The 14,461-nt window shown below is 43.9% G+C and overlaps 1 protein-coding gene across 3 annotated transcripts in view; it reads right to left on the minus strand.

Annotated features, from left to right (window-relative positions):
- Window positions 1-14,461, minus strand: part of CCDC92B (coiled-coil domain containing 92B) — a 49,599-nt gene that overhangs the window by 25,892 nt on the left and 9,246 nt on the right. For all 3 annotated transcript variants that reach the window (XM_043964322.1, XM_043964319.1, XM_043964320.1), the window contains one exon: window positions 4,302-4,451. In XM_043964322.1, the coding sequence (XP_043820257.1) occupies window positions 4,302-4,451 (150 nt within the window). The remainder of the gene's footprint in view (window positions 1-4,301; window positions 4,452-14,461) is intronic.

Genomic DNA, 14,461 nt, shown 5'->3' on the forward strand with positions numbered 1-14,461 from the left:
ATGGTGCCCTCCACTGTGGTCAATATGGTGCCTCATCATGGCATGGTGGGCTCACAAGTACAGTTTCTTTCCACACTGAATTGCTCATCGACTGATTTCTTTTTGACTCCCGTCATTTCTTTCAGGCTTCAATCCTGGGGGTTGGGGAGCTAGGTGGTGCAGTGGGTAGAGCACTGGCCCTCAAGTTGGGAGGATCTGAGTTCAAATTTCACCTTGGACACTCACTAGCTGTGTGACCCTGGTAAGTCACTTAACCCCAATTGCCTTAAACATCCGGGACCCTCTCCAGTCATCCTGATGTATATCTTGCCACTGAACCCAGATGGCTCTGGAGGAGAGAGTGAGGTTGGTGACCATTCACAGCCCTCCCTCACTTAAATCAAATTCACTGAAAGTCATGTCATCACCCTGTTATCATGGTCTTCATGTTATCATGGTAGAATGAAGGACAAACAACAACTAGCTTTGTGACCTTGGTCCTGAGGGCTTATGTTCTTAAATACATGCCTGCTTCCAGCAGGGGACCTGGGAGTTCTCAGGAGGAAGGAATAGCTTTGGGTGAGACCCCTGAGGAGCAAAACCTCTGGAAGTTTCTACTATAAGATTCATCGGCTCCAGGACTGAAGGGACCCTAATGGTCCAACCCTTCCATTTTACGGAGCAGGAAATTGAGACCCAGATCGGGGGAAATGTCCCAGTAGCAGTCAGACAGGATTTGAACCCAGTGTTCTTTTCATCATATCCCAGGGATGTGAAAGACCTCACATCCATTTGAAGATCAAATGGCCAGATCATCTCTGGTCAATTGTGAGAGAAGCACTTAGGGATGTTTCAAACTTGAATGAAGCATCAGCAAAAAGCATTCAGGAAGGATAGTTAGTAATACAACCTTCCAGTTACCTCTACCCCGGGAGAAGTAGGAGCCAGAGTACCTTATGCTTATCTTCACCAATCTTCTCAATAATTCCCAGTGGGTAAATCACTAACCTGGGCTGCAATGCACAAGGATTGATTAGGGATTTGAATAGGACCTGAGGCTGTGACATCATCGATATAGGGAACTGCTTGGTGAGGGAACGCCCACTACCAATGCAAGAGAGCACTTTCTTTGCAATTTATGGTCTCAAAGAGTTGTCTGGGGGACAGGGGGGCCAAGTGACTTGACCAGGGTTACCCAGCCAGGATGTGTCAGAAGTAGGATTCGAACCCAGATCTTCCTAGCCTAAGGACCAGCTCTCTAACTACTATGCAATACTACTTAATTATATGAAGGTAATAGCTACACAAACTTGAAGGGCTTTGAGTCCTGACAAAAAAGGGCCAATCTGTGAAATCTGATGACAAGCCTTGCTAGGTCTGGAGAAGCTCATTATCAGGAAGTCAATCACCAGGTGATGACTTAAAACCTTTTTTTTTTTTGGCTACAGCTACCACTGAAGACAGGGAAGGTCCTGAGGGTTGGGCTCTGCTCTGATTGGAGGGTGTGCCCACACCCATGAATCCTGGAAGTATCATCTCATAACCTTGTAAGGGACTTGGGTTTTCTCCACAGGAGGGGAAGAGGAGACACCAACTCATCCATCTATGTTTAAACTTGCTCATTTAGCAGAATGATGGTAGCTGGGAGTACTGACTCAGGACATTGGCTTGGGAAGGGTCAAAAGGGTCTTAGCTTTGAATGAGAAGAGACATCCAGAATTGGGGCTAAGTGCTCTGGGGAAAGGACTTGCTGGTTTTTCATTGAAGGCAGCCTGATAGATTAAATCTGTAGCCTGTGAAATCTGGCTAGGTCAGGTCAACGGTGTTTTAGGAGAAGATTCCCAGGGTCTGCGACTTCAGGATTGGAATCCTGGCTGATATTGACCACCTGGGTAACATCAGGAAAGTTTAGGAGGATAGAGCAAGAGCTGCCTATGGTCCTCACGCTGCTTCCTCCTCCTCTCCCCTCCAGTTATCAGGAATTTCTTTACCTAGGGCAAAAAGAGTGCAACAGATTTGGGGGATAGGGTGGGAGTGGAAGTACCAAAGATGATGGGCAGATGTGGAGGTGGGTTGTTGACAGTGGTGATGCCCAAAGGACATCTGCTGGTGCAGTCAAGCCTGGAGAAGGGCGTGATGGTGCCCCAGAGAGAGTCAGGATTTCACCCTGGGGCTGTGAAGGGAGAAGTCAGTCTTGGGAAAGCAGCACGTTGGACCCTGAGGGAGCCAACTCAAGGCCCAAAGAGTGACATTGTGCATGGTTCAGGGAAATGGACAAGGGGGGAGGGAATAAGCATTTATTAAGTGCTTACTATGTGACAGGCACTATACTATGCACTTTACTAACATTATAACATTTAATCCTCACAAGAACCCAGCAAGGTAAGTGCCATTATTATCCCCATTTTATCATTGGGTAAACTGAGGCAAACAGAAGTTAAGAGACTTGCCCAGTAAGTTTCTGAGATCAGATTTGAACTTGGGTCTTCTTGACTCCAAGCCCAGCACTGTGCACTGTGGCGCCACCTAGCAGCCTTCATGGAAAACTATAAAGTGTGGGGGTGTTGGTTCTCTCTGCTACTAAGGAGATGAAATGTACTCTACTGGGAGGAATTGTTACCCCACTTCCAGAAGGGCACCCTCAGATGTCTACACCCTGGAATAAATCCCTGGGTTCCACTCTATAGGTTTAGTTCTTTCTTCCTCACTTCTTCCATTTATAAGCTACAAACTTTCTTGCTTCCTAATCCCCACCCCTTTATGTGACATAGAAACTTTGAAACAAATCTCTCCATTTCTTTCTTATTCCATTCAATCATTTCATACTCAGATTTCTAGAGAAACTGTCAATACCCAAGTGTCTCCCAGATTTGCTGACTGGAAACATGTCCTTCTGAGGTCCCCGAGCACCTCCCAGTTTCTGCTTCCCTTGCTGGGTGTCTTAGCTAGGTGACTTGTTAGGGTTTAGAGAAGAAGCTCTACCTATGCTCCTAGCCTCTGACTTTTTGTATTTCTCTGCCTCTCCTTTCTTGGGAATGGAGAGGAAGAGATCTGTCCAGCTCTGCCCCTTTGTCCACGGCCATTCTCTCTGCTTTCATCTCCTGTCCTTCTGTTTCTATCCCTCATCTCCCTATATCTCCTCTCCCCCTTCCTTCCAGCCATCTGCTTTACCTCATTCTCAATACCTTTCCCCTTCTCCTTCAGATTCCTCTCTATTCCTATTTCTTTCCTCCTTCCCTTTTGCTGTTCCTCACACAAGCCACACTTCTTTTAAAAAAATTTTTTTTGGGGGGACAGGGCAATGAGGGTTAAGTGACTTGCCCAAGGTCACACAGCTAGTACTGTCAAGTGTCTGAGGTCAAATTTGAACTCAGGTCCTCCTGAATTTAGGACCAGTGCTTTATCCACTGCGCCACCTAGCTGCCCCCACACAAGGCACACTTCATCTCCATTGTGCCTGGAATTTGCTCCCTCCTCGCTTCTTCCTCTTGGAACTTCTGGTTTCCTTAGAGAACCAGCCCATGAGCCACCTTCTGCCCAAAGCCTTTCCTCACTCCCCTTAGCAGCTTGTTCCTCCCTTTCCCACAAGGTTACCTTGTAGGTATTTCAGAAAATGCTTAGGGCAGTACTTATAGATGTTTGGTCCACAGCATACTGGACTTAGAGCCAGGAAAACCTGGGTTCAGACCTCTGCTTCATAATATTTATGTGACTATGGGCAGGTCATTCACCTCGATAAGCCTCAGTTTTTTCATTGGTAAAATGAAGGGGTTAGGCTGGGTGACCTTTAAGGTCCCTTCCAGCTCTAAACCTGTGATCTATGATTTCCTCCTCTCTTTTGCCTCCCTCTCTACTTCTGTCTGCTCCATCTCCCTCTCCTATTTACTCTTCTTTCTCCTTCTCCTCTCTTCTCTTTTTTTTCATCTCCTCTTCCAGTCCTCTCCCTTCTTGATCCTCTTTCTCTTGCTCTTCCTTTCTTCTCTTCTCCTCTCCTTCCTTGCCCATCCCTTCTATCTTCTCCCCTCTGTTCTCCTTTCTTTCTCTTCCTTCTTCCCTTCCTCTCTTTTCTTCCTCCCCATCCTTTCCTTGCTCTCCCCTCTCTTTCCTTTCTCTTCCTTCTCCTCTTTCTCATCTTTCTTCCTTGTCCTTTCTTCCTATTATCTTCTCTTTCTCCCTCTCCTTTCTCTTTCCTTTCCTTCCCTCTTTCTCTGAACTCTGTGTGTCTGGTCCTGGGGGAGAGCTGGGCTCTCTAGCTGCTTCTTGGCAATGGGTGTGTGCTGCAAGGCCTTTGGGGAAGGGAGGAGGGAGGAAGTCACCCTCACCTGAGCAGTGCTTCTGCAGGCGCAGAATCTCCAGGTGCAGGTCTCGCAGTAGCTCCATCTGCTCCTTCTTCAAGAAGGCAATGTGCCGCTGCACACTCTGGATCTGATGCTCCAGGGACACAGTCTCCATTGCAACCCTGGGCCCAGGCCCTGCAAGGGGAGGGAGATAGTGGTAAGACACATACACACACTTCTTGATCCCAGCAGCCTTGGTTCCTGATCCAGCCTCCAGCCTCCCATTTCCACACACCTGTTCTGGGGGACTATGGTCTCCAAATTGAAGTTTCATTAACAATACTCTGGGGACCTGAGCTACCCTTCATCATATTCCCTTCAGGTCCTGATTTCCTCAGTCTTTGTGGAACAGGGCACTTGAATTAGAATCCTATCTTCGACATTTATGAGTTGTGTGACCCTAGGCAAGTCACTTAGCCCCTCTAAGCCTCAGTTTCTTAAATGGGGAAAATAATAGCGCATAGTTCATACATTGTTGTGAGGATCAAAGGACCTGTAGAAACGTTATCATCCTCATCATCACATCTCTCCCCTCTCAATAAACTCCAGTAGATCCTATTACTTCTAGAATCAAGTAGAAACTCCTCTGTTCAGTATTTCAAGCCTTTTACAGCCTTGCCCCAGCTTGCCTTTCCAGCCTTATGAGGCATTACTTCCCTTCACACACATTAAACTCTAGCCGCCCACGCCTTCTTCCTGGTTTTTTTTTTTTGGTAGGGCAATGAGGGTTAAGTGACTTGTCCAAGGTCACACAGCTAGTAAGTGTCAAGTGTCTGAGGCTGGATTTGAACTCAGGTCCTCCTGAATCCAAGGCCAGTGCTTTATCCACTGCGCCACCTAGCCGCCCCCAAAGGAAACTTGCAGAACTCAGAGGGACATTTTTTTTTTTTTGGTGGGTCAATGGGGGTTAAGTGACTTGCCCAGGGTCACACAGCTAGTAAGTGTCAAGTGTCTGAGGCCGGATTTGAACTCAGGTCCTCCTGAATCCAGGGCTGGTGCTTTATCCACTGCGCCACCTAACCGCCCTGCCTTCTTCCTGTTCTACATGCAGGACACCTGGGTTTCTGTCCCAATGCCTTTGGAATGCACTTTCTCCTCTCCCCTTCTCTGTCTCTTAGAATCTTCAGTTTCCTTAAAAACTCAGCTTAAGGGGGCAGCTAGGTGACTCAGTGGATAAAGCACTGGCCCTGGATTCAGTAGGACTTGAGTTCAAATCCAGTCTCAGACACTTGACATTTACTAGCTGTGTGACCATAGGCAAGTCACTTAACCCTTGTTGCCCCACCAAAAAACAAACAAACAAACCAAAAAAAACAAAACAAAACAAACCCCTCAGCTTAATCCAGACTTTCTATGTGAACCCTTTCCTCATGTTCCAAGCTGCTAGTGTCTATCTCAAATGATCTCATCTGGAACATAAGGTTTTTTTTGTTTTGTTTATTTTGAGAGGGTTTTTTGTGTTGGTGTGTGTGTGTGTGCGTGCGCGTGTTTTGTTTTGCGGGGCAATGAGGATTAAGTGACTTGCCCAGGATCACACAGCTAGTAAGTGACAAGTGTCTGAGGTCGGATTTGAACTCAGGTCCTCCTGAATCCAGGGCCGGTGTTTTATCCACTGCCCCATGGAGCTGCCCCCTGGAACATAATTATTAATGTCTATGTTGTTTCCCCCCCAATGAAATGTGAGTTCCAACAAAATGTAAGCTCTATGAGAGCAGGGACATTTCATCTTTGTTCCACCAGTGCCTAGGACAGTGTTATTAAGCACGAAGTAGGTCCTTGATAAATGCCTATTGGCTAATTGACTGGGGTGGAGGAAATCCCTGAGCAGTCATAGATAGAACCAGAAAATCCACTGCTCATTTTCCTACCCTTTATCCACCTCATCCCCCAGAGTAACATTTAATTACCCCCCTGTCTTCCAGAGCTCAGTGATGACCAGGATGGGGGGCTTTGGAGAATGTATTTCATGCACACTGGACTTCCTCTTGCAATCTCCATACATGATCTATGCCTTGTCTTTTCTCATACTATTCTCTATGATGAAAATTCTACCTATCCTTCAATGCCCAGCCTGGCTGCTGTTTCCTCCTTTGACTGACTCTTCTCTCCCACCATATGTTTTTTTTTTTTAACTTGGCTCCTTATGTTGCTCTTCCACTCTTTTCATGCATTATTATACATTATAATTATGTGTGTATGTGTCATCTGCCTCTAGTAGACTGTGAGCCCCATGAGGGTAGCACTACATCTTTATCTTTGTGGCTTCCTTAGTGCTTGGAATTGTTTCCATAAACTTCGATGCTCATTTACCGCTTCTTTTTTGTTTGTTTCTTTGTTTGTTTTTGTGGGACAATGAGGGTTAAGTGACTTGCCCAGGGTCACACAGTTGATGGTCATTTACTTCTATGGATTCATGGTCCCCCCAGCGATACAGATTACAGACTCATACATGCTAACCCATTCTGTGGGGCTCTTGTTTTTGTCTAAGTCCTCCCAGTAGTCTTCCAGTGGGTGGTGGTGGGGCCACTGAACAGACTCGGGGGGGGTCTTTCTCTAGTGCTCTTGACCCTATATAGCTGCCAGGAGGTCATATGGCTTGCTCAGTAATTCCCCTTGGCTAGTATTCCTTGATTGGCAATCCATTTTTTTGAGTTTTACATCTCTTGCACAATTATTTTTTGGGACTGTATTGTAGCTTCCTCTCCTTTGTCTTCTGGGTCACTCCCAATTTTAGTTCTTCAGAGGCTAGGGTACTCTATGACTTGAAGCTGTGTTTTTTCTTTTTGCCAGGTCAGTAAATTTTATCTGTGTGTAGAGCTCCTAAAGCAGCTAGCTGTTGCAGTGAATAATGAATGTGCTGAGCTTGGAGTCAGAAAGACTCATCTTTGTGAGTTCAAATCTGGCTTCAGACAATTCCTAGCTGTGTGATCCTGGACAAGTTATGTAACCCTCTTTGCCTCAGTTTCCTCATCTGTCAAATGAACTGAAGAAGGAAAAGGCAAACCACTCCTGTATCTTTGCCAAGAAAACCCCAAATGGGGGGCAGCTAGGTGGCGCAGTGGATAGAGCACTGGCCCTGGATTCAGGAGGGCCTGAGTTCAAATCTGACCTCAGACACCTAACACTTACTAGCTGTGTGACCCTGGGCAAGTCACTTAACCCCAATTGCCCTGGAAAAAAAAGAAAACTCCAAATGGGGATAGGAAAAGTTGGACATGACTGAAAAACAACTGAACAACAAAATAACAGAGCTCCTGCTACCAATGTGGGGGGAGACTTACTACATCATGTTACTCTTAGCACCTTCTCTGCAATTACCAGTAGAGAACTCTGGCTGTTCAGCTCTAATTCTTATACAAAGTATCACAGTAAGGACCAGGCTTGTGATTTCAGTAGTAGAAGAACTCCCAGATGAGGGAACTCCCTCTACCAAGGCCAACTGACACCTCTGAATCTTATTACTTGGAGAGATTCCTGTGACACTGAGAGGTTAAGTGAGTTTTGAAGGGTCACATGAACCTGTGTGTGTCAGAAGCAAGACATAAACCAAGGTTTTCCTGACTCAAGGCCAGCTTTCTATCCACTATGCCATGCAAAATGTTTGGCTAATATAGTAAGTGATTAATAAATGCCTTTTTCATTCATTCATACAAAAATATATTTTTGCTTTAGGCAAAACCTTGGGTCATTAAAAGCACTGGACAATTTTTCTGGAGGCAATCCAGAGCTTCCAAGTCCCTCCTGCTCAATTCCTGTCCCAGCTCATTGCCTATGCACAAAGCCTGTCTGAGATCAATGGACTATGTAGCCCATAAAACTGCACATAAGTGAAACTTAACGAATGGTTGTTAGATTAATTAAATGATTACTCCGAATGCTTTTGTTGCTCAGCTTTTGTTTTCGAAGTGGACCAATGGCATCACAATGTTGGGATCAGGGTACGGTGTGTTGGGTTGTGGCTGATCACTCCAGTATGAGTTTGGAAGACTCTACCACAAGTCAGGCACGAGCAATCCATTAGAATGTTTGGGATGGAAATGGCTCTGGATTTGAGCATCTCACATTTCCTTTGTGCTAATTCAGTTTTGCTTTGCTCATGGAGTACAGTGCCTTCTTTGATGAGGGAATGCCATGTCAGCATCTCCCATGTGTCACAAGTGATGCTAAAGTTCTTCAGAGAGAACAGTCAAGAGGACTTGTGGAAGGTCATGGGAAATGTGATTTCCTGGAGAAGTTTATCAGTATTATTTGCAAGTGTTATGATGACATGCTCACATGGCTTCTGGATGAAGGACGATGCCCCCATGTTTTCCATTCACCAGTGGAATGAAGCAGGCCTGTGTGTTTGTTCCCATGCTTTTTGGCATGATGTTTTGTGATTATGTTGGATGTCTTCAGTGAGAACAAAAACGGCATCGAGGTCAGCTACCACACTGATGGTAAACTATTTAACTTGAAAAACTACAAGCCAAGAACAAAATGGAGGGAGAGTTGGTGTGCAACTTTTTGTTTGCAATCATTCAATGCAGCCTCTGAGTCCAAGATGCTACAGAATATGAATTGATTCTCTGCTATTTGTGCTAATTTTGACCCAACCACACCAAGAAAACAGGTTCTCCACCAGCCAGCACCACACCATCATACATGGAACCACTGGTCACAGTAAATGGAGAAATTTTGGATGCTGTGGATTTCACTTACCTTGGCAGTATAATTTCCAGGGATGTACAGATAGATGATGAGGTTGATACATGCATTGCCAGAACTAGCTCAGTGTTTGGGAAGCTCCAAAGAAAGTATGGGAGCAAAGAGATATTAGGCCATCTAACACACTGGAAGTTCTACAGAACCATTGTACTGACCTCATTGTTGTATGCGTATGAAACCTACCAGCACTGTGCCAGAAAACTGAACCACTTCCACTTGAATTGTCTTTTTTTTTTTTTTTTTGCGGGGCAATGGGGGTTAAGTGACTTGCCCAGGGTCACACAGCTAGTAAGTGTCAAGTGTCTGAGGCTGGATTTGAACTCAGGTACTCCTGAATCCAAGGCCGATGCTTTATCCACTGCGCCACCTAGCTGCCCCACACTTGAATTGTCTTAGGAAGATTATGAAGATCACCTGTCAAGATAAGGTACCTGGTATTGAGGTCCTTTCTTGAGCTGAACTGTCAAGCTTTCAAACTCTACTGCAGAGAGGGCTGGCCACATTGTTTGAATGCAAAATTGTACATTGGACTATTTTACAGATAACTCACACAAGGCAAGGGCTCACATGGTGGTCACTAAAGTGGTACAATGACACTCTCAAGGTCTGTCTGAAGAACTTTGGAATTGATTGTGAGACTGTATGCTAGGTTATATGTGAAAGCTGGGTTGTGGGCATTAGGGACATAAAGCAACAAAAGAATTAGTTTCCAGTCCTTCTCTTCTACTCCCTCTCCCCATTGGGTCTAGTCTATGAATGGTGGTGAGGGCAGAGAGAGGGAAGTGGGGAGGTGGGCTTGCCAAATGATTCAGGGAACTTCTGGAAGAGCTCAGGAGGAAACTGAGTCTCTGAGGTAGGAAGTGACTAACCCAATGTCACACAGTTATTAAAGGAGGTCATAGTATATACGATCTGCCTCCTGTAGCTTAGAGGTCATCTAGTTCAAACTCATTTTATAGAGGACAAAACATGCAAAGAGGATGTGTCCTTGTCCCACAAAAGGAATCACAGTATATTATCTGGTCAGAATATTTAGGATTAACTCTGGATTTTGAAGGGACCTTGAAGGCCATCTAGTGTCATCTCCTTTTTTTCTTTTTTCTTTTCTTTTTTTTTTTTTGGCGGGGCAATGAGGGTCAAGTGACTTGCCCAGGGTCACACAGCTAGTGTCAAGTGTCTGAGGCCAGATTTGAACTCAGGTCCTTCTGAATCCAGGGCCAGTGCTTTATCCGCTGCACCACCTAGCTGCCCCTAGTGTCATCTCATTTTACGGATGAGGAAAGTGAGCCTCAGGGACCTGAAGTGATTTGTCCAAGATCGAATAGTCTTAGAAATGGATCTCATTATTAATGTCTTTGAAGGGAAGTGTTTTTTGTGAATGTGAAGCAAAAAGTGGTGAGAATTTGAATTGGTCCCTCTCATTACAGTATTGAAATTAAGTCTACTTAATTTATCAAGTCATGTTCATGTGCTGATTTTATATACTTGCCTCTATCAATAAACATTGTGATACTTGAAAAAAATGGATCTCAGAGGCCATCTAGTACAATTCCTTTACTTTACAGATGGGGAAACCAAGGCCCAGGAAGGTTAAGGGATTTATCCAGGCCACGGAGGTCATAGCAGAGGTGATGGTTGAACCCAAGTCCCCTGACTTCCTATACAGTAGTCTTTCCATTGTACCACCTACCTCTTCAATCTTCCTGCCCAGGCCTGTATTATACAAATCTGGGGACCTGGAATTATAGACTAACAGAGACTTCCAAAGGTCCTTCCTCCTCATTTTATGGCAGATAAAACCAAAGCCCAGAGAAGGGAGGTGACTTCCTTGTTTAAGTTCACAAGTAGAGTCAGGATTATTTATGTCCACTGTCCCCTGCTGCTTTTTAATCTTGATTATCTGTGCTTGTCTAATCCTTCCTGCTAACCTGCTTCTTGAAGGAAGGGATTGTGACTTAATTATTTTCCTATCCCTAGCACCTTGGACAGTGCTTTGCATGAAGTAAATGCTTAATCAATTTTCTTGGACTTCCAGCTAGGCCACTGTGACCTTAAGCAATTCACCTGCTCTCTTCAGGGCCTCAGTTTGTTCATCTGTGAAACAAAAGGGGCAGATGAAAGGAGCTCTGAAATTCTCTCCAACTATGACTTTTTGGGGTCCGGTGGTCCTAGAAACTGAATTGAATCTTTAACAGAAGGCAGTAGAAAGCTTGAGACTAGGAGATCCATTTGCAGTTTGCAGAACAGAAAGACAAAATTATCCTCAAAGGGATGTGATTTTAAAGTTCTCAAGAATCTCATTCATCATGCTTCAAAACATTCCATTTGCACCATGTGTCAAGTACCAAGCTTAGGCTACTGTGGATACAAACAAGAAGGCCTGCCCTCAGGGAGCTTACAATCTAATGGACAAGTTGGGGATTCCAGAAATTCACAAAACACAAGACAAAATATGAGAAGATCCACAAGAAAGGAATAAATAATAATAACTTAATAGTGCTTCAAAATGTTTTCCTCACAATGACCCTTGGAGATAGGCTCATTGTTCTCATTTTGCATATAAGGAGACTGATACCTGCAAAGAGAATGTGATTTGCCCAGGGTAACACAACTAGTAAGCATTTGAGGAAGCAGATGAGCCAGTTCTTTTGATTCCCGCTTCAGTGTTCTTTCTACCATACTATGCTGCCTCATCAAAAATATCACTTTGAGAGCTTTTGTTACTGGAGTTAGAGTCAAGAGGACTGGGCTTGGACCTTAGGAGACTTGAGTTTGAATTTTAGCACTGCCATTTAATTAGCTGTGGGACCAAGGGCAAGTAACTTTAATCTCTCTGTGCCTCAGTTTCCTCATTAATAAAATGGGGATGATTACACTACCTAGCTAGGTGACAAAGTGGATAAAGCACTGGGTTTGGAATTAGGAAGGCTCATCTTCATGAGTTCAAATCCTGCCTCAGACACTTACTAACTGTGTGACTCTGGGCAAGTCACTTACCCCAGTTTCCTTATCTGTAAAATGAGCTGGAGAAGGAAATGGCAAACTACTCCAGTATCTTTGCCAAGAAAACCTCAAATGGGGTCACAGAGAGTTGGACATGACTGAAAAACAACAACAACTCCTAAGGCTGCTGTGAGAAACGTACTTTGTGAATCTTCAGTGTTCATGTAAATTATTATTATTATTATCATCTCCCCACCTAAATTCTCACAATGTAATTCAATGACCTCAGTTCAACATTACTCTCCTCCTTAAAGGCCTATTTGAAAATTCAAAATCTGAAGAAGGGTAAATTGTGAGGGAGAGAAAACATCAAAGTCCCTCACACATCAGCATATTTCTCTCTCTCTCTCTCTCTTTTTTTTTTTTGGTGAGGCAATTGAGGTTAAGTGATTTGCCCAGGGTCACACAGCTAGTGTCAAGTGTCTGAGGCTAGATTTGAACTCAGGTCCTTCTGAATCCAGGGCCAGTGTTCTACCCACTGCACCACCTAGCTGCCCTAGCATATTTCTCTTAAATTAACTTTTATTTAAAACCTATTAGTTTCAAGCAGTTTTGACAAAAGCACTCAAATAACTAAAACAAAGTAGCAATTAAGGACTACACAAACCCATATATTCTTAAGTACTTATAGTTGGCAAAAATAAAAATTTACATATGCAACATATATAATTTTGTTAAGGCATGTACATGTATATATGTTTGCATTTGCTTTCAAGTTAAATTTTTTAAAAAGCTGTTCTATATTTAATGTCTTGTTAGCCTGAGTTCTTGCAAGGGAAATTGTCCTTTGAGAAAAATATGTATGTGAAATTCTGATATTCCCAGGGGAAGCCCTGTGTGGGGACAGTCTCCAAAGAGATTTGTCAGAGGCCCTCCAGGTTAATTTGGTCTGTATCATCAGGGACCAGGAGGCCCAAATGACACATCGGTTACATTTTAAAGACCCACCTCATATATTTGATTTTGCTTTCAGTCTAGATTACCAACACTAGCGAAGAATGTAAAGATAGACCCTACCACTAAAACTGTAAGCAAGGGTTGTATATATTATGTATAAATGACATAGCAGAATACCGGAAGCTTGGCTTTGGAATCAGGAAGACCTGAGTTTGAATTCTACTTTTTTTTTTTTTTGCGGGGCAATGAGGGTTAAGTGACTTGCCCAGGGTCATACAGCTAGTAAATGTCAAGTGTCTGAGGCCAGATTTGATCTCAGGTCCTCCTGAATCCAGGACCTGTGCTTTATCCACTGTGCCACCTAGCTGCCCCCTGAATTCTACTTTTAATGCATATTAAATGCATGCCCATGGATAGCTACTTAACCTCTTAGTGACTTGCTCAATTCTCTAAGAATATTCCAAGGAGTTGACTATCTGTATCAGTGAAAAAAGTTTCCACACCTGTATTTCCCTACATAGGAGAAATCACTGGTCTAAACTAAAAGAAAATATAAATTATAATACTATATATATGCATATATGTACACATATACATCTATTTTAAGAAAACAATTATACTTTATTTTCTTATTTGCTCTTTGTTCCCTTGATTTGGAATCCAATGGTCTTTGTTCAACTTCTAGCTCTTTTTTTTTTGGTGAGGCAATTGGGGTTAAGTGACTTGCCCGGGGTCACACAGCTTGTAAGTGTTAAGTGTCTGAGGCCGGATTTGAACTCAGGTCCTCCTGAATCCAGGGCTGGTGCTTTATCCACTGCACCACCTAGCTGCTCCCAACTTCTAGCTCTTAATGCTTATTTATCTGCGTAACTTTGGGTGTTACTTTTCGATTCTGGGCCTTTGTTCTCCCCATGCATAAAATGAGGATATGTGACTAGATGATTTCTGTCTCCTCACCAGCTTTAAATGTCTTGATCCTTTGACCTCTTCTGGTTTCTTTAGCAGATTTTATTGTTCATCATATACCAAATAGATTTTTTTCCCAGGGCAACAGTGAGTATATAGGTGGGTGGGGGATTGGGCAAAGCCAGCATAAACACAGGAGGGTTCATTAGATCACAAAATTAGAGCTAGAAGGAGTTTCAGAGTTCAGTTAGTCCAAGATCATCCTTTTATAGATGAGGAAATTGAAGCCCAGAGAAGTTAGGCGACTAGTCCAAGGTCACACAGCTAGAGCATCGTCAGAGATAGGATTTGTTTGTTTGTTTTTGTTTTGTGGGGCAATGGGGGTTAAGTGACTTGCCCAAGGTCACACAGCTAGTAAGTGTCAAGTGTCTGAGGCCAGATTTGAACTCAGGTCCTCCTGAATCCAGGGCCGCTGCTTATCCATTGCAGCGCCACCTAGCTGCCCTGAGAGATAGGATTTGAATTCTAGTACTCAGGGGGTCCTAAGAGAAGATATTTCAGTGTGTGCCCCTGAATCACCACCTAAGGGGAAGACCCAATGGCTTGTTTCTCTACCCCTGTCCCCTGATTTT

The sequence above is a fragment of the Dromiciops gliroides genome, chromosome 4, assembly GCF_019393635.1.
Source record: "Dromiciops gliroides isolate mDroGli1 chromosome 4, mDroGli1.pri, whole genome shotgun sequence".
NCBI lineage: Eukaryota > Metazoa > Chordata > Mammalia > Microbiotheria > Microbiotheriidae > Dromiciops > Dromiciops gliroides.